The sequence below is a fragment of the Oncorhynchus mykiss genome, chromosome 23, assembly GCF_013265735.2.
Source record: "Oncorhynchus mykiss isolate Arlee chromosome 23, USDA_OmykA_1.1, whole genome shotgun sequence".
Classification (NCBI taxonomy): Eukaryota; Metazoa; Chordata; class Actinopteri; order Salmoniformes; family Salmonidae; genus Oncorhynchus; species Oncorhynchus mykiss.
The window spans coordinates 37,125,639-37,150,494 of NC_048587.1; the positions used below are offsets into that span (position 1 = coordinate 37,125,639).

Genomic DNA, 24,856 nt, shown 5'->3' on the forward strand with positions numbered 1-24,856 from the left:
CACTGTCTACCCCCCCCCCGATTACACACACACTCCATTCAAACCAATGAAGAGACACGTTAACAGTCCATGTTAAAAGCACACACATTAAAGTTTAATGAATGAAAAGTGGAGGAGGTTCAGTAAACATTTTGTCGGTGGCGATAGATAAAGATAGATCGATAGATACTACATACATTCAGCATCACTGGGACTTCAGTTCAATCCCACCATCACACCTGCGACGGAACACAACCAAAGCAACAGAAGTAGCACATCTGTAGGAAACAGACCAGAGAATTATTATACTTTTTGTTCTTTTTTTTTACCAGTTCAATACAATAGAGACACTGCGTCTTTCACAATGACATGATACGGAGTACAGTTCTCTCGAGCATGGTGGATGAGTCTTTACAGGTTTCACCCTAGAATGAATGGAATCCGGCTGAATTGGACCGAGGATGGTGGATGAGTCTTTATAGGTTTCACCCTAGAATGAATGGAATCCGGCTGAATTGCAATGATCAATATCCATGTTTGCAAGTATGAAAGTCCTTTTTGTGAGAGCTGTGATAAACTCATGTTGAAATCTGCGAGGCATAGAGCTAAACGTTAAGCTAAAGGATGAGATGACAGTTCATCAATATCATACAATGTGGACACCATAGGATAACCTCAGGGATATATATAAGACAAGGTTAACATCGGGGCAAACAAGGAGTCCACTGCAACAGGACGCTCTGGGTAGAAGTTGTTCTTAAGCATAGATCTAGGATCAGCTTTCCGTCCCCAAAGCTTTACCTTAATCATTAGTGGGGAAAACCACCAAACTGACCACAGAACTGTGTCTAGGGGCAACTTCATCCTACTCCGCAGGAAACCTGTCCTGTAGGTCTCCCACTTAGAAAACAAAGAGGATAACAGCTGAACCATACCGCTTCAGGAGTGAGCTCAATTCATGTTTATACACATTTATACATTCAGGTTGGACTGTTCTACTCTGCGATTGGCACCTTTTCATCTCTGATTTGTGTTCTATAGCCAGTCAGAATGGGGACATCTAGGGCTAAATTCATTTACCGCGAATGCAGTCTCTGCTAACGCGGGAACATTGCCTTTAAATTTCAATCACCTTATAACGCTGAAGTTCAGCGATACAGATTGAATCCAGGCATTATCTGTGCATGTTAAAATAGGATTACGGTAAGTGGATCCAATGGCAAACATACAGAAAGATGGCAGGTCTACAGTTTGCTGTCATTCAGCCCATGGCCTCACCATCTTTTCACCTCCCACCACAGTACAATGATAAGATGGCAGCACCAATTTAATGCAGGCAAAATGTAGACAGCATCTTTGTGAATATCCACAATAAGTAAGCTTCCTACAGCAGCTTGATTTCAGTCGACTGTGACTTTCACTTAAATCTTATAATTACTTCTACCACGGAAAATGTCCCCAATTTAAAATGACAGAAATTCAGCCTAATACTTAAACAAAATCAACACAAGACAATCAGAACCCTTTCACAATATTTCAGAGTATGGTATAGTAAATACAGGAAAAATGTATTTGAGTGGGAGGGGCATCTCACTCATTTGCATTTTAACTCCACCCACTCGGGCCCAACAGCCAATGAGGAATGTGTCTGAGCCAGAGGGGAGGAAATACTGTCATAACTGGCTATTAAGTGATGTCACAAATACCTTACAGCTTTTTTTTGTTACACTAGTTTTTATTTTAACTTTTTTATTTATTTTTATTTTTTGAAAATCAGCAACAATTATTATGCCTTTTATACTCTACAGGAAAAAGCTTTAAGATAAAATAAATAAAAAATAAAACAAACAGCACACAGACTTTCAAATGAATTAGATGTCATATTCACATGGAAGACAACATATACAATATTAAACATGTTTCTACATCAATACTGCTGCCTACACAACAAGGCCAACCATTCACTACCTTGTTTTGGACAATTACAAACTACCTTGTTTGAGCAAGTGAAATAACCAAATAAAAACAGCTAGGGAACCAATCAAATGCCATCCTGCCTGTTCCAATAGAAGCTTCCAGAAAACAAAGATTTACTCTTTAACATATAAAAATACTATACCAAAATGAAATACAAATATATATATTAGAATCTGTTAGGCATTTCTGTATAAAGAGAGGGCTAAAGGTGTTAGGTTACATCAGAAAACAAAATATAATAACAAATAAAAACAAAACAATGCAAAACAAATCATTGAAATTAGACGTAACAAAACAAATATTCTGAACCTTTTTGTTCCGTAATAATAAACATAATAAAAAGCTCTACATATCAATTTGCAAACTTCTCACATGCAAGTTTGCACACATTTAATACTGCAGGCATTGAGGGGAGGGGCCTAATCATCCTCCTGCTCAGAGGGGGAGGGCTTATGCAAATCATCCTGAAGCAATGCATGCTGGGGATTGGTCTCCACCGGGTACTGCCTGCTCCAGGTGGGGGTATAGCTTATAGCCTACTGTAGGGGAATGGAAGGTCTACCTGCCTCACAATGTGTATCAGACAGCCCCTTCTGACTGCTTCTAATGGAACGACCCTTCTGCTCAGACAAGATTGTCCTCTAGTGTGGTGCATGCGTGCATGTTGTGTGTATGTGCTGTGAAGGGCAAATGACTGTGATTCTCAGTGCTGGTATTCAGTGCAGTGTTCTTATCAGTAATGAAAAGAATGGACATCTCTTGTTCTAAAAACTCCAGGATAGAGTCCAATAAGAAATCGGCCCAGATATAGCCCGACCTAACCCCAGCTCTGCTCAGCACAGCTCAACTACAATCTGGCCCATCTAAACCCGACCTAACCCGGCTCAACTCAGTTACAGTCCAGGCAAGCTTATACCAGCCCACACCAGCTACAGTCCAGTTCCAGCCCAACTCCTGCTCAGCCCAGTCCTGCCCTGCCTAACCAAACTTAACTACAACCCAACTCTACTATCCTCCCTCTGTCGTTTTTTTTTTTACATCTCTGTACCTCTTCCGTCCTGCCACCCCGACCAGACCGGACGTCATATTACACATACAGCCTTCAGGAAGCAAAGAAAGCAGAGGGTGCTTAGGCTATCTGAGGCCTAATGGATGGATGAGCCAAGGGGCCAAAGGTTTAGACCAGGTGTGTATGAGGGGTTGGCTGATGTCTGGCTCTGAATGCAACACCTTTGCATCTCTAGAACCCTTCAAAACAATGTTGCAGATACAATGGTTTGGTTGTTGTTGTTCACACTTCTCCATGTTGTTGTTGTTGATGTTTGTTTTCTCTGTGTTTCTGTACGTCACACAGCCATGGAAGGGGAGGAAATGTCCTATTTTACAAACATTGTTGTCCATAATATATAGATAGAGGTTTTTATATATATTTCTTTATACTCTCTGGTTCTCTTACTTCTTCCTCCTCTTTCTCTTTCTCTCTCTCTCTCGCTCTCTTTCTTTCTCTCTCTCCCTCTCTCTCTCTCTCTCTCTCTCTCTCTCTCACTCTCTCTCTCTCGCTTTCTCGTTCTGGTGCACTTGGCGGTGGCGGTAGCAGGTTTGTGTGAAGCGTGCTACATGCAGCCCACGCAGCCACACTTGATGGTCTTCTCCACTTCCTCGCTGAACGAGGTTCCATCGCTGCACTCAAAGGTGTATTTCCGCCGTTTCATTCGCTGGCTGGCACAGCAGGCACCTGTGTCGCAGGCGCCGGAGCACTCTACCCAGGAGACCATGCGTGTGGTCTGACAGATGGTGTACCCACGCTGCACCTGGTAGAAGTCCCTCACGGGCTCCCCCCGACACTCTGACTCTGTGGGTGGAGGAACGATAAAGACACATCCTGAGACTATGGTATGATGAACATCAAGAGAAGCCCTTCACCTTAACATTAACATACATTTTAAGAAAGTTTGTTAAACAAAAAAATGCTAAATGTTTTAGACACAAAATCATCCTTTCATGGGTACCTGTAGTTGGTTTAGGCTGGATTACCTCTTGGTCTGTTGGTATCAAAGACAAGCAACAACAGAGACAAACTAAGTAAACTAGGATGCCAGACAGTCCACATTCTATCTACTATCTGCATCACAGAGCTCCTCTGTGTATCCACGGTAGTAATGTGTGTGTGTCTCCTATCTGCATCACAGAGCTCCTCTGTGTATCCACAGTAGTAATGTGTGTGTGTCTCCTATCTGCATCACAGAGCTCTCAGGTGTATCTACAGTAGTAATGTGTGTGTGTCTCCTATCTGCATCACAGAGCTCTCAGGTGTATCTACAGTAGTAATGTGTGTGTGTCTCCTATCTGCATCACAGAGCTCTCAGGTGTATCTACAGTAGTAATGTGTGTGTGTCTCCTATCTGCATCACAGAGCTCTCCGGTGTATCTACAGTAGTAATGTGTGTGTCTCCTACCTGCATCACAGAGCTCTCCGGTGTATCCGGCCTCACAGTGGCAGTAGGCCGCTCCTGTATCAGAGATCTGGCAGCGCCCGTGTTTACAGTTGTGGCTGCGGCAGGGGTTAAACAGCTCCCCCTGCTGGTTACACAGGGCACCACGGTAACCCTCCACACACTCACAGCGGTACGACTGCAGGTCCAGGGGAATACACTTGCCATGCACACACCTGGGGAGAGGGAATATAAATCAATCAATCAGCAATACAGGTCAGCTAAGACTAAGAGTCTTGGGTTGAACATATGTATAGACTTGTCTCAAACCATTCATATGAATTGCATTTTGAGACTTAGTGAAAACCAGTTGAAATGCAATGCATTATCATCATAACCCCAGTGAGTTTGTACTTACTTGCTGCCCTGGCATGGGTTGGTGGCCGGCTGGTCACAGTGTGGTCCGTTCCAGCCCGGCTGGCAGTGGCAGACTGGTCCCTGTGCCCCGTCCGGCTGGCAGATACCATGTAGGCAGTAGATCTTCCTACAGGGTTCACAGCCTGGCACCACGCCCGGCTTCATCTGGGTCTTAGTGAAGTCCTGCAGCTCATTGTTGATATACAAGTTCTGGATGCAGCCATGGAAACTGGAGCCATTCTGGATCTGCCAGAGCCGGAAGGCTGCAGAGTGGACGTCCACGGGCATACCTGAGAGATGGAGGATAGAGGGGGAGAAGAGATAGGAGGAAGAAGGTTACAGATGTACAGGACAGGAAAACAGAGAAACCATTAACAAGAGACTGATATGGAATGAAGGAAGAGGCTTTTTCAAAGAGACATATGCAACTGGATACAATTATTTACATTTGACTATTTTCAATTCAAGAGTTTCTCTGATATAATAGTGGTTTGACACTAATTCAATTCTGAAACGACAGTATATGAGGCACAGAGTCTTTGAAACAGAGGACCGTGAAAAGGGGAAGGGGTATTGGCTGATGTGTACTCTTCTATACAGCCACAAACATACACCACAGCACAGTACAGGACCTCACCAAGACATCACATCACATACTCTGAACACACAGGCATTTCTGATATCAATTCTGTTTCAACAATCAATGCTTTGATACCAAGAACGGCTAGTCGGGTTACAGAGTATAAGTTGTATAGGTGAAGAAAATAAACCAGGAAAATGATGATCCATGCCAATAAACCAACCCACATATCCAGAGTGAAGACTGTGTCTGGTAGGACAGAGATAGAGACCTATAGGAGTGTGTTTTATAAGCATAAATGAAATAGTAGGAATCACAGAAATAGAATAGAAGACTATGTGATGTATTATATGTTAGGAATACTGTATGTATCCTGAATACTGTGGGCATTAAGGGGTGATGCTCATAGGGCCAAGGGACAGGGGCTATATTACTATATTAGTACATTGTGTTGCTGATTGTGTATGGCTTTATATGTAATAACACCATTGTCAGGCAGGAGTGTGTGGCTTTATAGGGGTGTTTACCTACAGTATATGTGTATGCAAGTGTGTGTGTGTGTATTGTGTGTATGCTGGAGTGCTCTAACAAACACAGTCGTATTGGGGGATGGACTGGGTGGATTGAGGATTGGAGTTGGATAGGTTGCAGGATTGGGTCGGGATATAGCTCGCTTGCGGTGGTTGGGGTTTTGGGATGGGGGGTGGTTGGGGGTTGGTTGTGGTGGTGGGTTGGGGTTGGGTTGCGGTGGGGGTGGGGGTGGTGACATTGACAGTAGTGTAGTAGTTGTAGTGCCTGCAGCAGAGGAGGAGGAAGTAGGTGTGTTCTGGAGAGGGCCCCTACCCCCCACGTATAGCGGAGCCTCCCCGTTGAGGGGCCGGACCCCCCTCAGGCTGTCCATGGTGGTGGGGAGACCCCCGTCGATGGACAGGTTCACCATCTGGTCAATGGTCACCAGCTCCACCGTGTGGAACTGACCGTCGTTGATCGTCTCAGTACTGTAGACAGAGAGAGGGAGGGAGAAAGACAGAGAAATATACAGGGGGGAGTGGAAGAAACAGACAGACAAAGAAAAGAGGGGAGGACAAAAATGTATTAAACATTTGGTTGCTGTTAAGATGTTACTCTTGCACTTATGTATATGTGTCTGTGTCTGTATGTATGTGTCTGTGCTTATGTGTGTGTGCTTATGTTTGTGTTTACCTGTAGATAGCATGTCCAGGCAGGCTGCCAGGGTCGTAGCTGACCTTAACGTGACCCTGGAACAGCTCTACGGCGATGTGGTCATTGTCCCCATTATACAGCAGGATACCGTTGTCCTCCGCTGTCGACACCTGGGGGCAGATATCACAATATAATAGCATGTATTGTGATGATATGATATGACATCATGTCCTACATTAGTTACACAGACTGAAAGTTAACTTTAGATCCTTGTACGTAACTCAAATCTTCTTGCAGATTTCCATTTGACAACAGTCTAAGACTAAGATGCTGTACATGCATGGATCTCAAACACATGCTTGTTGAATTGCTGATTCAGTACCTGCACTGTATAAGCTGTGTGTGTGTGTGTGTGTGCACACATTTTTGCTTGTGAGTGTGTTACAGTACCTGTAGTGAGATGTTAGATACCTGCAGTGTGATGTTAGCCTGGGGCCAGTTCTTGAGGTCAGAGAGCAGCAGGTAGGAGTCTCTGTCTACGAAGTTCACACTGACCAGCTTCTCACAGCGAGGACCTCCGAACCCAGGGAGACACTGGCACAGTGCCCGGCCTGCCCGTTCCACACACGGGGCATCGTTCTGGCAGTCTGCCAGGTCACATAGAGACCGCGGTGAGGAGGGCACCTCACACAACTGACCACTTTGGGGGGAGGGAGAGAGAGAGAGAAAGAGAGGGAGAGAGGGAGAGAGAGAGAGCGAGAGAGAGAGAGAGAGAGAGAGAGAGAGAGAGAGAGAGAGAGAGAGAGAGAGAGAGTCAGAGTCAGAGTCAGTAAGTCCAAATGACAGATGCACAGATGTTAGGCATTTCACAACTGATAAGAAAAAGTGGTACCCTATACATATTATACCACGGATGGCTTGATACTGTTCTACGTTGTGTGAGTTCTAAGGTGTGTGAGTTCTAGGTTGTGTGTAAGTTCTAAAGTGTGTGAGTTCTAAGGTGTGTGAGTTCTAAGGTGTGTGAGTTCCAAGTTGTGTGTGAGTTCTAAGGTGTGTGTGAGTTCTAAGTTGTGTGTGAGTTCTAAAGTGTGTGAGTTCTAAGGTGTGTGAGTTCCAAGTTGTGTGTGAGTTCTAAGGTGTGTGTGAGTTCTAAGTTGTGTGTGAGTTCTAAAGTGTGTGAGTTCTAAGGTGTGTGAGTTCCAAGTTGTGTGTGAGTTCTAAGGTGTGTGTGAGTTCTAAGTTGTGTGAGTTCTAAGGTGTGTGAGTTCTAAGTTGTGTGTGAGTTCTAAGGTGTGTGAGTTCTAAGGTGTGTGAGTTCCAAGTTGTGTGTGAGTTCTAAGGTGTGTGAGTTCCAAGTTGTGTGTGAGTTCTAAGGTGTGTGAGTTCTAAGGTGTGTGAGAGTTCCAAGTTGTGTGTGAGTTCTAAGGTGTGAGTGAGTTCTAAGGTGTGTGTGAGTTCTAAGTTGTGTGTGAGTTCTAAGTTGTGGGTGAGTTCTAAGTTGTGTGTGAGTTCTAAGGTGTGTGAGTACTAAGGTGTGTGAGTTCCAAGTTGTGTGTGAGTTCTAAGTTGTGTGTGAGTTCTAAATTCTGTGTGAGTTCTAAGGTGTGTGTGAGTTCTAAGTTGTGTGTGAGTTCTAAGGTGTGTGTGAGTTCTAAGGTGTGTGTGAGTTCTAAGTTGTGTGTGAGTTCTAAGGTGTGTGAGTTATAAGATGTGTGAGTTCTAAGATGTGTGAGTTCTAAGTTGTGTGTGAGTTCTACGGTGTGTGTGAGTTCTAAGGTGTGTGTGAGTTCTAAAGTGTGTGTGAGGTCTAAGTTGTGTGTGAGTTCTAAGGTGTGTGAGTTCTAAGGTGTGTGTGAGTTCTCGGTGTGTGAGTTCTAAGTTGTGTGTGATGTCTAAGGTATGTGAGTTCTGAGGTGTGTGAGTTCTAAGTTGTGTGTGAGTTCTAAGGTGTGTGTGAGTTCTAAGTTGTGTGTGAGTTCTAAGTTGTGTGTGAGTTCTAAGGTGTGTGTGAGTTCTAAGTTGTGTGTGAGTTCTAAGGTGTGTGAGTTCTAAGATGTGAGAGTTCTAAGTTGTGTGTGAGTTCTAAGTTGTGTGTGAGTTCTAAGGTGTGTGAGAGGTCTAAGTTGTGTGTGAGTTCTAAGGTGTGTGTGAGTTCTAAGGTGTGTGAGTTCTAAGGTGTGTGTGAGTTCTAAGTTGTGTGTGAGTTCTAAGGTGTGTGAGTTCTAAGGTGTGTGAGTTCAAGGTGTGTGAGTTCTACGTTGTGTGTGAGTTCTAAGGTGTGTGTGAGTTCTAAGTTGTGTGTGAGTTCTAAGGTGTGTGTGAGTTCTAAGGTGTGTGTGAGTTCTAAGGTATGTGTGAGTTCTCGGGTGTGTGAGTTCTAAGGTATGTGAGTTCTAAGGTGTGTGAGTTCTAAGTTGCGTGTGAGTTCTAAGGTGTGTGTGAGTTCTAAGTTGTGTGTGAGTTCTAAGGTGTGTGTGAGTTCTAAGGCTGTGTGTGAGTTCTAAGTTGTGTGTGAGTTCTAAGGTGTGTGAGTTCTAAGGTGTGTGTGAGTTCTAAGGTGTGTGAGTTCTAAGGTGTGTGAGTTCTAAGATGTGTGAGTTCTAAGGTGTGTGAGTTCTAAGTTGTGTGTGAGTTCTAAGGTGTGTGAGTTCTAAGGTGTGTGTGAGTTCTAAGGTGTGAGTGAGTTCTAAGGTGTCTGAGAGTTCTAAGGTGTGTGAGTTCTAAGATGTGTGAGTTCTAAGTTGTGTGTGAGTTCTAAGTTGTGTGTGAGTTCTAAGGTGTGTGAGAGGTCTAAGTTGTGTGTGAGTTCTAAAGTGTGTGTGAGTTCTAAGGTGTGCGTGAGTTCTCGGGTGTGAGTGAGTTCTAAGGTGTGAGTGAGTTCTAAGGTGTGAGTGAGTTCTAAGATGTGTCAGTTCTAAGGTGTGTGTGATTTCTAAGGTGTGTGTGAGTTCTAAGGTGTGTGTGAGTTCTACGTTGTGTGTGAGTTCTAAGGTGTGTGTGAGTTCTAAGGTGTGTGTGAGTTCTAAGGTGTGTGTGAGTTCTAAGGTGTGTGAGTTCTAAGGTGTGTGAGTTCTAAGGTGTGTGTGAGGTCTAAGGTGTGTGAGTTCTAAGGTGTGTGTGAGTTCTAAGGTGTGTGTGAGGTCTAAGGTGTGTGAGTTCTAAGGTGTGTGTGAGTTCTAAGGTGTGTGTGAGTTCTAAGGTGTGTGTGAGTTTTAAGGTGTGTGAGTTCTAAGGTGTGTGTGAGTTTTAAGGTGTGTGAGGTCTAAGGTGTGTGAGTTCTAAGGTGTGTGTGAGTTCTAAGGTGTGTGTGAGTTCTAAGGTGTGTGTGAGTTCTAAGGTGTGTGTGAGTTTTAAGGTGTGTGAGTTCTAAGGTGTGTGTGAGTTTTAAGGTGTGTGAGTTCTAAGGTGTGTGAGTAGCTCACCTGTAGCCGTCGGGGCAGGAGCAGGAGTATGCGTTGAGTTGGTCGACACACTGAGCTCCGTTCTGACAGCGATTCTCCTCACAGTCATCATAGTCCACACTGCAGTCATCACCAACGTAGCCCGGAGAACACACACACCTGCAACACACACACACAAATGTTAGCGTTAACGTTAGCCCACTGAGCTAAAGCCTAAGTCTGGGTACCAACATCTTCAAGTCACACACACACACACACACACACACACACACACACACACACACACACACACTGTGTACTCACTGAGGTCCAGTAGAGCTGATGAGACAGGTAGACTGGTGTTGACACGGACTGACACCTGGAGCACACACATCCTCCATCTCCTCACACATCTCCCCTGGAGAGAGAGAGAGATACATTACATTTACATAGCAAAGGATGGAAAAGTGAACCATTATAGGCCCACTCAACTGTGATAGGCTGGTCTAGTGGAATATGTAAATGTGTTACCGGTGTAGTAAGGAGGACAGAGGCAGGTATAGTTGTTGACACCATCTACACAGTTAGCTCCGTTTTCACAGTCGTTATCTTCACAGTCATCCATGTTGGTCTGGCAGGTAGGACCTTCAAATCCAAGGGGACAGGCACAGCTGTATGCCTCCTCCTCCTTGTTTAGTTGGCAGGTGCCCCCATTGGCACAGGGGTTACTGACACAGACGTTCAGAGCAGTCTCACAGTTCCTACCCTGCAGACAAACAGAAAAGAGCGATGGTCACCAACCAACTATGCTCACAGAGAGCGACAGTATCTGTGAACAAACTGATTACACGCGTCAAGTGAATGTCTGTCAATGTATTTCAAGTTAATGAATTTTCATGAATTGAGTCAGGTGTGTTAAATCCGGGCTGGAATAAAATCCTGCACATCCTGAAAACAGGCTTTAAAAGTGGTCCCAAACATCAACAGCCACAAAGACGATAAGTAAGTGTTAGCGGGGGGCTGGAACAGAAGCATGCCCAGCCTGTAGGTAAAAGTGTTCATGTGACATCTCACCTTGAATCCAGGAGGACAGCTGCACCTGTAAATCTCCACCAGATCACTGTGACAGATCCCCTGGTTGACACACGGACTGGACAGGCACGGGCTACACTTGGCCAGGACGCCACTGTCCACCTCACCTACACACACACATTGTATTACTTTGCATGATGCTTACCTTTCCAGTTCATTTCGTTTTGAAGTATACAGTACAGCTGGCTCTACACAAGAATTAGACATGGACTGGTGAAAATGGGAAAGATGCTAGATTTTTGAGAGAACAGCTAACAGCTAACAGCTAACCGCACCTCTGGTTCCCTATTAAACAAAATGAATGAATCCATCTCACCGTGGCACTCAAACTTCTTGGCAGGGGTGGTGAGCAGCAGCTTGCCCTCCATGCCCGTCGGTCCGGCACAGCGGGCGATGCCAGGCTCCTTGTATCCCGTCTTCACCCAATCAGACAGCCACCGTAGACGGCAGTCACAGTACAGAGGGTTAGCACCAATTGCCCTGAGATAAAGGGGTCAGAGGTTAAGGGTCAGGGACAGTCAGAGGGTTGGTATCAATCACCCTGAGGAATTAATCAATCAATTAAACATGGCAGAAATAAGGATGAGTCTCAGAGTCTCATGAAGGTTCACTAGATGTAGTGGCACTATCTGACCAGCAGGTGTCTCTCCTGTCCTTCAGATAACACAGAGAACTACATTCTCAACTGTTAAGGCACAGTACTTCTAGAAAAAGAAACCATACTTCATTTTCAAATTGGTTAAAATTAGGTTAAGGGTATGCTTAGGTTTAGGGTTAAAGTTAGGGGTTAGGTTACGGTTAGGGTAAGGTGAAGGTCAGTTATAGATGTTAAGGTTAGGGTTAGTTACGGGAAAAGGTCAGATGTTGGCTATTCAGGCTGTCAATCAGGCTGGTCAGAAAATTCCCCTTAGTCTCTCTCTTCTAGAAAGAACCAACAAGCTATGCCTCTGCTTCTTGAAAGGTTTGCAGAATGCTATCTCTGATTACATTACTGTTGGATAAGTTATTTGACATACTTGGGGGGGGCGGGGGGCATTTGAAAGTAGAGAAAGGAGAACAAATGTCGTTGAATTGTTGATACAAAGTGTAGACAAAGGGGGAGTTATTGAGTTGCTAAAAGGGAACTTAACACAACTAGTCATGGCTACTTCTGAATCAATGCTGTGAAAAAACATGCATGCAGGCACAGTGACGCACAATCACACACACTGCCTGATCGATGCTGCTCCATTACCCAGAACCACAGGCTCGTGTTTCAAGCCAGTCCAATAGCTGATATCTGACATCTGCTAACATGAAAGGCACTTGACTGTGAATCAATGATAGACAAAGACAAGGAACCCCCACAAGCTTCTCTAGATCTTTCTCTCTTTACCTCCCTGCAATATCTCTCCTCTCTCTACCCTTTCTTCTTCTTATCCTCCCTTGTATACCCCTCCCATTCCTCTCTCCTTCTCTTCACAGCACTCTCTTCTGTCATCTTATTTCCTCTTCTTCCATCCCTCTTTCTTCTTCTCCATCCCTCTCTCTTCTTCTCCATCCCTCTCTCTTCTTCTCCATCCCTCTCTCCTCCCTTGCCCTCTGTGCTCCTGACATGGATAAACCTATTGATTTACAGCTGATGGCTTTGACATGACAGACAACCTGGACCCCACTGGGAGTAAAGACCTACTTCAACCTCCCAAAGTTACGTACAACCACACACAAACATGCTGATGGACACGAATGCTACCACACACACACACACACACACACACACACACATACACACACACACACACACACACACACACACACACACACACACACACACACACACACACACACACACACACACACACACACACACACACACAGCTGGATCTACACAAGAATTTGCATGAGACATGGACTGATGAAAACGGGAAAGATGCTAGACACACACACACACACACACACACACACCTCCCTACAAAGCCCACAGACTGCGAAGAATGTTATGAAACCTACACGGTGTGTGTTTGTTTCGGTGACGTCACAGTGGAGGGGTGTGTAGCATCACCGCAGCTCTGTGGCTGACCAGGGGAGTTCAGCGGATGTAAAGCCCACCAAACAGCTCTAGTGACGGACTACTGTTAGCCACCATCCCCCTGACACACACACTACCAGCCCAGATGAATATTTGTGTGTGTACTTCTTCGTGTGTGTGAAAGGTGTATGCATGTGTGTCTGTTTGAGTGTATTGGGCATGCTCCGGTGCGTGTGTGTACTCACAGGTGAGACAGAGAGGCCACGTCACTGAAGATGCCGTCAGGAAGCTCGGAGATCTCGTTGCCATGGAGAGACCTTAGAGACGACAGACAGAGTGGGAGGTGATTAGGATTCAACAATGATCATCTAGATCTGCTCACACCTTTCTGTTCAAACAGCCTAAATGTCAGATCACATTTTGATAAAGTCGACTGTGTCGAGATTTGTTCAGAAGTTTCTGTAGTCAGACAATGCAGGGTTGTTATGTTAGAATTACAGTTGCAGAGACCCTGAGGTCTACAGGGAAAGAGGAGTGCATGGAGAGAGCTCCCGTGTGAATCAGTTAGCTACACTTCTCTCTCTAATGACTGCAGCTTTACTGTCTGTTTCTCTGCAGCAGGTCTGGGCAGGGGAAAGGTTGGCTCTATGTCTGCTATGTGGGGCTCAGGGCTGGCTGGCAGAGACAGACATAGGGCTGCAGTGGAATCCAGAGTGGCTGGTGTTGGGTTACTGAACTGAGTACTGAGCAGAGTGCCTAGGCTGAGATTACCAGACAGGGTGGTAGGGTTCTGACAGCTAAAGGGGGGCAATGAGGGTCGATGAGGGGGGTCTGTGAGTGAGCGAAGGGGGAGTTAGGACTTCTGAACAGTTCTTAGTGACTATTGTAGCCGGCTACCACCCGGTACTCACCCTGCACCTGAGAGACTGCTGCCCTATGTACATAGAGTTGAACACTTGTCACTTTAATAATGTTTTACCCACTTTATATGTACACTGAGTGCACAAAACATTAAGAATAGCTTCCTAATATTGAGTTGAAGTGGAATTAACACGTGACATCAATAAGGGATCATAGCATTCACCTGGATTCATCTGGTCAGTCTATGTCATGGAAAGAACAGGTGTTCTTAATGTTTTGTACACTCAGGATATATAATGTATTCTAGTCATGGCTCATCCTATATAACTTCTATTTCTATTTATTTTTATTGTTAGTTATTACTGTTAGAAACAGTGCAGTAATAGCATTTCGCTGCAGCTGCGATAACATCTGCAAATCTATGTACCCGCCCAATAAACTTTGATTTGATTTTGATTTGCTGCCTGGAGTGGGGGTGGGGTGAGGGGGAGAAGGGGTCTGTCAGAGTCCCAGTGCCAGGGCTGCTTCCTTCCTCGTCCTTCAATGATTGGGTGACGAGCCACTGCGCTAACCGATAGATATCAAATCAAATTTGATTTGTCACATATGCCGAATACAACAGGTGTAGACCTTACAGTGAAATGCAAACTTACAAGCCTAACCAACAACGCAGTTCAAGAAATAGAGTTAAGAAAATATTTACAAAATAAACTAAAGTAAAAAAATCTAATCAAATCAAAAAGTGACTCAAGAAAATGGCATAACAATAACGAGGCTATATACAGGGGGTATGTGCGAGGTAATTTAGTCGACGTAATTTGTAAAGTGACTATGCATAGATAATAAACAGCGAGTAGCAGCAGTGTAAAAACAAAGCACACACACACACACACACACACACACACACACACACACACACACGCACACACACACACACACACACACACACACACACACACACACACACACACACACACACACACACACACAAGGCTTAATGGCAGTAAACACAGGGCTTTAATGGCAGTAAAATAATATGGCTGTACTATTTTGTCAGGACATTAGCAACAGTCTCAGTCTCTTTGGCTGAAGCCCAGATACCTACTTCTAAAACCCTTGGCTACTGACCAAACTATTACTATACCGTCCTGTTCAGTACAGATGTACTATCTTAATTTGATCACTCTTGTTGAAGCACATTTTCCTGCACGGCATAAAATACAAATTGTTAGGTATTCTAGTTTTTAAAAGACTTCTAATGTTTGTAATTTCCACTTTAAAGTGGCAGACTTGATGTATCCCAAAAATGTATCAACCCCTACAAAAGTGTTCATTAATTATAATCCACATAATAATTCACATTTCCTGTTTCTATAGGATTATTTTCCTGTTGTGAGAAACATGGTCAAATTAAGATAGAACATGTACTGTACTAACCCCTATTTAGCTCTGTACACTCCTTTAATGTATCCACTCTAACCCTCATATGCTATAGCCCCGGCTGACTGAATACCCCTTACCAAGGCAGGGGGTTAGGGGTGAGGGTATGGGCAGGAGAAGGATTTGCAGTGGGCAGTTGGCCAGTAGCACTGTCTCAGAGAGATAGAGAGAGATGAGAGGAGCCAGGGAGTCTGATACAGAAACATGATCTTTACTAACACACCGGCACACTGCTCTCCTGGCCTCCCTTTTTCATGTCTCTTCCTTTACCTCAGTTCTGAAATCTCTCTTTCTTTTTCTCTCAATTTCTCTTTCTCACCCCACACTTCTTGGCCACACCCTGGCACTGTCTTGACACACTCCCTTTACACCTAATACCTAATACCCAATACACACACACGCACACACGCACACACGCACACACACAATACCCAGCAGGCCAATTAGCAGCTTATTAATCCTTATCCAAAACCACAATAAACATCATACACAGGCACACACGCATACACACGCATATACGCACACACACACATTCACGCACACACACACACACACACACACACACACCCCAAACCACATCCATGCCAGACCCAGACCCTTAGCCTGTTTGAAGCTCTGTGCACTAATGATTCCTAAATGTCTTTACTAGTCTGTAAAGCTGAAGGGGTGTGTGTGTGTGTGTGTGTGTGTGTGTGTGTGTGTGTGTGTGTGTGTGTGTGTGTGTGTGTGTGTGTGTGTGTGTGTGTGTGTGTGTTTGTTATAATGAAACTTTTGGCACCTCAGTGTGCTTTCTGTGAAGGGGACACTAAAACCTGCCAACTTTGAACTCTGAACCCCTTTTAGAGTCTTACAGTTAAAACTATTAAACGTCTGGCCTGAGACACTTTCTGTCTCAGCCTCTCTATCCCTCCTCCCTTTCAGAAAAGAAAGAGCCAGGTACCAATTGACATTTTATAGGACGGATTTGATTGATCAGACCAGCAGTAAAGACATCAAAGTTTTCTGTTTCATTTCTGACTCCTGTTCAACTGAGACAATAGGGTGGTCCTAGACAGAGAGGAGGAGTGTGTGTGTGAGGGGGTGTCTGCATACTGACATAGGGTATAAGTTACAAATGAAGCAGACTTATATGGCGCGTGAGTGAAATGTACCAGGAGTCACGGTCATATAGCTTCATTAAGATCAAAGCCAGCGGCTGGGAGCTGAAATACAGTATGAACTAATGATCATTCAGCTGTACCCTGATTCTGCTGGTAAAAACAGGACCAAGGCTTTGTGTTTCCTAATGATCATGGAGGCTGACTCTTATTTTGCAGTAAAAAGCAGCTTTGTGTAGTTCTTTGTTGTAAGCAGTGAAAGACTGCCTGGTAAAACACTTGGAAGTCTGACAAGTCTGCTGCTGAACTGCATTTGCATGATAAGTAACCTTGACTTGAGGCTTGAAAACTTGTGTTAGCTCCCTGATATGTAACCTTGACTTGAGGCTTGAAGACTTGTGTTAGCTCCCTGATATGCAACCTTGACTTGAGGCTTGAAGACTTGTGTTGGCTCCCTGATATACAACCTTGACTTGAGGCTTGAAGACTTGTGTTAGCTCCCTGATATGTAACCTTGACTTGAGGCTTGAAGACTTGTGTTAGCTCCCTGATATGTAACCTTGACTTGAGGCTTGAAGACTTGCGTTAGCTCCCTGATATGTAACCTTGACTTGAGGCTTGAAGACTTGTGTTGGCTCCCTGATAAGTAACCTTGACTTGAGGCTTGAAGACTTGCGTTAGCTTTAGCTAAAAGGGCTAACAGGGCTAAGTCTCGTGTTGTAAATAAGATTCAAGCTCACACACTCCATTGCATACAGCCCATAATACGAACCTCTCCATCTGTCTCTGGCTGACACTCTCTCTCTCTCTCTCTCTCCATTGAGCCGTTGTACACAGCAGATGGCTTTTTAGTTTCCCCAAATTGATAGAGAGGAACAGTGACAACTTGGCCTAGGCTTCACTGTTTCCCATCTCTCCCCACATCTCTCTCTCCCTCCCTCACTTCTCTCCCTCTATCCATCGGGCCAGACATATTTTGGCTAAGTCTCTCCTTTGTCTCTCTCTCCCATAACGTTGCTGTTTCAATTACAGTTGGAGTAAAGGAGTGACTGTATCGTTGGCAGCAGAGCAGACTTGCATCATCCCTCAGTCCATTCCATGTACAGTCACTTAGGCAAAATGTTTGCAGACGCGCTGATCCAAAGTTTACTACCATTAGTGAAATATCATGTATTAGTAATTAGAGGTCGACCGATTAATCGTAATGGCCGATTAATTAGGGCCGATTTAAAGTTTTCATAACAATCGGAAATCGGTATTTTTGGACACTGATTTGGCCGCTGATTTGGCCTTTATTTAATCTTTATTTAACTAGGCAAGTCAGTTAAGAACACATTCTTATTTACACTGACGGCCTAGGAACAGTGGGTTAACTGCCTCGTTCAGGGGCAGAACGACAGATTTTCACCTTGTCAGCTCGGGGGATTCAATCTTGCAACCTTACAGTTAACTAGTCCAACACGCTAACCACCTGATTACATTGCACTCCGAATGCAAGTAAGAAGCCACAGTAAGTTGCTAGCTAGCATTAAACTTATCTTATAAAAAACAATCAATCAATCATAATCACTAGTTATAACTACACATGGTTGATGATATTACTAGTTTATCTAGCATGTCCTGCGTTGCACTAAATCGATGCGGTGCGTATTCGTGAAAAAGGACTGTCGTTGCTCCAATGTGTACCTAACCATAAACATCAATGCCTTTCTTAAAATCAATACACAAGTATATATTTTTAAACCTGCATATTTAGTTAATATTGCCTGCTAACCTGGCTCGTTGCAAACTCTGTGAAGACTATTTCTTCCTAACAAAGACAGCCAACTTCGCCAAACGGGGGATGATTTAATAAAAGCGCATTTGCGAAAAAAAGCACAATCGCTACACGACTATACCTAACCGTAAACACCAATGCCTTTCTTAAAATCAATACGCAGAAGTATATATTTTTAAACCTGCATATTTTTCTAAAATAAATCCAGGTTAGCAGGCAATATTAACCAGGTGAAATTGTGTCACTTCTCTTGCGTTCATTGCACGCAGAGTCAGTGTATATGCAGAACGGAACGGTTTCGCATTTCACTGAAATAATAAAAGTCTTGTTTTCGAGATGATAGTTTCCGGATTCGACCATATTAATGACCCAAGGCTCGTATTTCTGTGTGTTGTTATGTTATAATTAAGACTATGATTTGATAGAGCAGTCTGACTGAGCGGTGGTAGGCAGCAGCAGGCTCATAAGCATTCATTGAAACAGCACTTTCGTGCGTTTTGCCAGCAGCTCGTCGCTGAGTTTCAAGCATTGAGCTGTTTATGACTTCAAGCCTATCAACTCCCGAGATTAGGCTGGTGTAACCGATGGCTAGCTAGTGTCACGTCTTCATGAGGAGACCAAGGCGCAGCGGGATAAGAATACATTATTCATTAATTCAACGAAGAACACTAAACAAACTAACGTGAAGCTATGATAAACCGAGTGCTGACATGCACATAGACAATAACCCACAAAAACCAAAATGGAAAAATTATTTTTACAAACAAGTTGAACGTTTTTTTGCAGCCTGATCACCAAAACCTACTCAACCGTCTTTCACTACCGTGTAGAAAGTACAGGACAAGACTTGAATAAGGATGTTTGTAGGATAAGAGGTGTTAGGGCTGGACTGGGCTGGGTGGTGTGTGTCTTCTGAGATGCCCTAGCTGTTTATAGTGTCCAGAACAGCTTCACTGGAGTCACTCTACAATTCTCAACAACCCCCCCCCCCCCCAGGCATGCACACAGAGATGGGATAGGAGAAGGTGCTCACAGTAGTCGAAGGGAACGTAGTCCACCAAAGGCCAGACTGGGGATGCAGCGCAGAGAGTTGTAACTCAGGATCCTGGAATGAGAAGAAACAGGGATTATACCGTGTCATCAATCCCTCATGTTAAAACAGATCCTGGAAAAGCAGAGAGTTGTGATTGTGTGTTCAGTGCTCTCATAGTGGACAGGTGGACTGATCAGTGCTTACAGTGTGGTGAGCTGACTCATGTTGGAGAATGAAGAGTTGGTTAGAGAGTTGATCTTGTTGTTACTCAGGTCTCTGGAAGAGACAGAACACACTGTTAAATTACACACTGACAAATAACACCAGGTAAATATAAAGGCTGGTCAGGAAGACACACTCACACTAACTGGAGGTATTTGAAGGTAGACAGTTCCTTTGGCACCACGCTGAACTGGTTCCCATCTAGATACCTGTGCAGAGACAGACAGACATTCAGCATTTAATACTTGTGTGAAATGGCAGCATTCAGAGCTTTCTAAAGCCACAGAGAGAGAAAGGCCAGACCACTAACCCTAATAACCCCCTGTCAGATAGTAACACTGTCCCACCACTCCTCCACCCACACCCCTCTCTACCTATCTCCTCCACCCTGCCTCCACCCACACCCCTCTCTACCTATCTCCTCCACCCTGCCTCCACCCACACCCCTCTCAACCTATCTCCTCTACCCTCCCTCCACCCACACCCCTCTCTACCTTTCTCCTCCACCCTGCCTCCACCCACACCCCTCTCTACCTATCTCCTCCACCCTGCCTCCACCCACACCCCTCTCAACCTATCTCCTCTACCCTGCCTCCACCCACACCCCTCTCTACCTATCTCCTCCACCCACACCCCTCTCTACCTATCTCCTCCACCCTGCCTCCACCCACACCCCTCTCTACCTATCTCCTCCACCCTGCCTCCACCCACACCCCTCTCTACCTATCTCCTCTACCCTGCCTCCACCCACACCTCTCTCTACCTATCTCCTCCACCCTGCCTCCACCCACACCCCTCTCTACCTATCTCCTCCACCCTGCCTCCACCCACCCCCCTCTCTACCTATCTCCACCCTGCCTCCACCCACACCCCTCTCAACCTATCTCCTCTACCCTGCCTCCACCCACACCCCTCTCTACCTATCTCCTCCACCCACACCCCTCTCTACCTATCTCCTCCACCCTGCCTCCACCCACACCCCTCTCTACCTATCTCTTCCACCCTGCTCTCCTTCCACACCCCTCTAACTATCTATTTTCCTCTGCCTCCACCCACACCCCTCTCTACCTATCTCCTCCACCCTGCCTCCACCCACACCCCTCTCTACCTATCTCCTCCACCCTGCCTCCACCCACACCCCTCTATACCTATCTCCTCCACCTTCCCCTGCCTCCACCCACACCCTTCTCTACCTATCTCTTCCACCCTCCCCTGCCTCCACCTCCACCCCTCTATACCTATCTCCTCCACCTTCCCCTGCCTCCACCCACACCCCTCTCTACCTATCTCTTCCACCCTCCCCTGCATCCACCCACACCCCTCTCTACCTATCTCCTCCACCCTCCCCTGCCTCCACCCACACTCCTCTCTACCTATCTCCTCCACCCTCCCCTGCCTCCACCCACACCCCTCTCTACCTATCTCCTCCACCCACACCCCTCTCTACCTATCTCTTCCACCCTCCCCTGCCTCCACCCACACCCCTCTACACCTATCTCCTCCACCCTGCCTCCACCCACACCCCTCTCTACCTATCTCTTCCACCCTCCCCTGCCTCCACCTACACCCCTCTATACCTATCTCCTCCACCTTCCCCTGCCTCCACCCACACCCCTCTCTACCTATCTCTTCCACCCTCCCCTGCATCCACCCACACCCCTCTCTACCTATCTCCTCCACCCTCCCCTGCCTCCACCCACACCCCTCTCTACCTATCTCCTCCACCCTCCCCTGCCTCCACCCACACCCCTCTCTACCTATCTCCTCCACCTACACCCCTCTCTACCTATCCCTTCCACCCTCCCCTGCCTCCACCCACACCCCTCTACACCTATCTCCTCCACCCTGCCTCCACCCACACCCCCTCCACCCTGCCTCCACCCACACCCCTCTACACCTATCTCCTCCACCCTCCCCTGCCCTCCACCCACACCCCTCTACACCTATCTCCTCCACCCTGCCTCCACCCACACCCCTCTATACCTATCTCCTCCACCCTGCCTCCACCCACACATCCCTAAACCTATCTCCTCAACCCTCCCCTGCCTCCACCCACACCCCTCTATACCTATCTCCTCCACCCACACCCCTCTATACCTATCTCCTCCACCCACACCCCTCTCTACCTATCTCCTCCACCTTCCCCTGCCTCCACCCACACCCTTCTCTACCTATCTCTTCCACCCTCCCCTGCCTCCACCTACACCCCTCTATACCTATCTCCTCCACCTTCCCCTGCCTCCACCCACACCCCTCTCTACCTATCTCTTCCACCCTCCCCTGCATCCACCCACACCCCTCTCTACCTATCTCCTCCACCCTCCCCTGCCTCCACCCACAGTCCTCTCTACCTATCTCCTCCACCCTCCCCTGCCTCCACCCACACCCCTCTCTACCTATCTCCTCCACCCACACCCCTCTCTACCTATCTCTTCCACCCTCCCCTGCCTCCACCCACACCCCTCTACACCTATCTCCTCCACCCTGCCTCCACCCACACCCCTCTCTACCTATCTCTTCCACCCTCCCCTGCCTCCACCTACACCCCTCTATACCTATCTCCTCCACCTTCCCCTGCCTCCACCCACACCCCTCTCTACCTATCTCTTCCACCCTCCCCTGCATCCACCCACACCCCTCTCTACCTATCTCTTCCACCCTCCCCTGCCTCCACCCACACCCCTCTCTACCTATCTCCTCCACCCTCCCCTGCCTCCACCCACACCCCTCTCTGCCTATCTCCTCCACCCACACCCCTCTCTACCTATCTCTTCCACCCTCCCCTGCCTCCACCCACACCCCTCTACACCTATCTCCTCCACCCTCCCCTGCCCTCCACCCACACCCTCTACACCTATCTCCTCCACCCTGCCTCCACCCACACATCCCTATACCTATCTCCTCCACCCTCCCCTGCCTCCGCCCACACCCCTCTATACCTATCTCCTCCACCCTGCCTCCACCCACACATCCCTAAACCTATCTCCTCAACCCTCCCCTGCCTCCACCCACACCCCTCTATACCTATCTCCTCCACCCACACCCCTCTATACCTATCTCCTCCACCCACACCCCTCTCTACCTATCTTCTCCACCCTCCCCTCCCCTGCCTCCACCCACACCCACACCCCTCTCTACCTATCTCCCCCTCACCACTCCTCCACCCACACCCCTCTACACATATCTCCTCCACCCACACCCCTCTCTACCTATCTCCCCCTCACCACTCCTCCACCCACACCCCTCTCTACCTATCTTCTCCACCCTCCCCTGCCTCCACACACACCCCTCTCTACCTATCTTCTCCACCCTCCCCTGCCTCCACACACACCCTTCTCTAACAATCTTCCTCTCCCTCTGCTGTCAAAGGGAAAAGAGTGTAACTACCATGGACACACTCCCACCCCCCACATAAATCTCTACTGGAACATAGAGGTCTTCTGCTATTGTTCTATGTTGCCCTGAGGGCAAAGAGGCCCCCACGAAGGTGAAGGTGATGGGGTAATGACAGTGTGTGTGAGTGTTGAGAGGTGGGGGCATGGAGTAATAACGGTGGAGCGTTAGATGGTTAAAGACTGTGTGTGTGTGTGTTTGTGTGTGTGTTTGTGTGTGTGTGTGTGTGTGTGTGCAAGGGTTACAGTAGTTTCATTAATGACAGTGTTGGAGCAGCACACTCTCAGATGAAAGCATGGGACACCTGGTCACACCTGCTACGACAATGACAATGTGTGTGTGTGTGTGTGTGTGTGTGTACCCCGTGGAGAAGTGGAGGAAAGTTCAGACCCATCCCAACAAAACTTTCTCATTAAAATGTCCTCTTGCTGCTGGGGACCACTCATAGAGAGAGTGACATCAGTGTTAGGCCTGGGGGCCGCTGGGAGCAGACAGGAATGTCTGAGAGAACAACTACAACGTGTTCCTCTCTTTCTGTCCATCTCTCTCTTTCTGTCCATCTCTCTCTTTCTGCCTATCTCTCTCTTTCTGCCTATCTCTCCCTTTCTGTCTATCTCTCTCTTTCTGTCTATCTCTCTCTTTCTGTCCATCTCTCTCTTTCTGCCTATCTCTCTCTTTCTGCCTATCTCTCCCTTTCTGTCTATCTCTCTCTTTCTACCTATCTCTCTCTTTCTGTCTATCTCTCTCTTTCTGTCCATCTCTCTCTTTCTGTCCATCTCTCTCTTTCTGTCCATCTCTCTCTTTCTGTCCATCTCTCTCTTTCTGCCTATCTGTCTCTTTCTGCCTATCTCTCTCTTTCTGCCTATCTCTCTCTTTCTGCCTATCTCTCTATTTTTGCCTATCTCTCTCTTTCTGCCTATCTCTCTCTTTCTGTCCATCTCTCTCTTTCTGCCTCTCTTCCTTTCTGTCCATCTCTCTCTTTTTGCCTATCTCTCTATTTTTGCCTATCTCTCTCTTTCTGCCTATCTCTCTCTTTCTGTCCATCTCTCTCTTTTTGCCTATCTCTCTATTTTTGCCTATCTCTCTCTTTCTGCCTATCTCTCTCTTTCTGCCTATCTCTCTCTTTCTGTCCATCTCTCTCTTTCTGCCTCTCTTCCTTTCTGTCCATCTCTCTCTTTTTGCCTATCTCTCTATTTTTGCCTATCTCTCTCTTTCTGCCTATCTCTCTCTTTCTGCCTATCTCTCTCTTTCTGCCTATCTCTCTCTTTCTGCCTATCTCTCTATTTTTGCCTATCTCTCTCTTTCTGCCTATCTCTCTCTTTCTGTCCATCTCTCTCTTTCTGCCTCTCTTCCTTTCTGTCCATCTCTCTCTTTTTGCCTATCTCTCTCTTTTTGCCTATCTCTCTCTTTCTGCCTATCTCTCTCTTTCTGCCTATCTCTCTCTTTCTGCCTATCTCTTCCTTTCTGTCTATCTCTCTCTTTCTGTCCATCTCTCTCTTTCTGTCCATCTCTCTCTTTTTGTCTCTCTCGCTTTCTGTCTATCTCTCTCTTTCTGTCCATCTCTCTCTTTCTGTCCATCTCTCTCTTTCTGCCTATCTCTCTCTTTCTGCCTATCTCTCTCTTTCTGTCCATCTCTTTCTTTCTGTCCATCTCTCTCTTTCTGCCTATCTCTCTCTTTCTGCCTATCTCTCTCTTTCTGCCTATCTCTCCCTTTCTGCCTATCTCTCTCTTTCTGTCCATCTCTCCCTTTCTGCCTCTCTTCCTTTCTGTCCATCTCTCTCTTTTTGCCTATCTCTCTCTTTCTGCCTATCTCTCTCTTTCTGCCTATCTCTCTCTTTCTGCCTATCTCTCTCTTTCTGCCTATCTCTCTCTTTCTGTCCATCTCTCCCTTTCTGCCTATCTCTCTCTTTCTGCCTATCTCTCTCTTTCTGCCTGTCTCTATCTTTCTGTCTTGACTACAATGCTACAATCTGCTCATGTCCATAAAGTTAAACCTGATTTTAT

The 24,856-nt window shown here is 46.4% G+C and overlaps 1 protein-coding gene across 9 annotated transcripts in view; it reads right to left on the reverse strand.

The window, feature by feature from the left end:
• Positions 1–72: 72 nt before the first annotated feature.
• slit1a (slit homolog 1a (Drosophila)) overlaps positions 73–24,856 on the reverse strand; it is a 163,775-nt gene continuing 138,991 nt past the window's right edge. For 2 of the 9 annotated variants that reach the window (XM_036960387.1, XM_036960385.1), the window contains 16 exons: positions 19,600–19,668; positions 19,442–19,513; positions 19,238–19,309; positions 13,275–13,346; positions 11,338–11,501; positions 11,004–11,128; positions 10,461–10,695; positions 10,254–10,347; positions 9,972–10,109; positions 7,000–7,249; positions 6,589–6,719; positions 6,181–6,383; positions 4,807–5,095; positions 4,413–4,624; positions 3,966–3,998; positions 73–3,808 (listed from right to left, as the gene is read on the reverse strand). In XM_036960387.1, coding sequence (XP_036816282.1) covers positions 3,570–3,808; positions 3,966–3,998; positions 4,413–4,624; positions 4,807–5,095; positions 6,181–6,383; positions 6,589–6,719; positions 7,000–7,249; positions 9,972–10,109; positions 10,254–10,347; positions 10,461–10,695; positions 11,004–11,128; positions 11,338–11,501; positions 13,275–13,346; positions 19,238–19,309; positions 19,442–19,513; positions 19,600–19,668 — 2,398 coding nt within the window. In that variant the 3' untranslated portion in view covers positions 73–3,569. The remainder of the gene's footprint in view (positions 3,809–3,965; positions 3,999–4,412; positions 4,625–4,806; positions 5,096–6,180; positions 6,384–6,588; positions 6,720–6,999; positions 7,250–9,971; positions 10,110–10,253; positions 10,348–10,460; positions 10,696–11,003; positions 11,129–11,337; positions 11,502–13,274; positions 13,347–19,237; positions 19,310–19,441; positions 19,514–19,599; positions 19,669–24,856) is intronic. The other 7 variants (XM_036960389.1, XM_036960386.1, XM_036960390.1 and 4 more) reach the window with 6 other exon arrangements.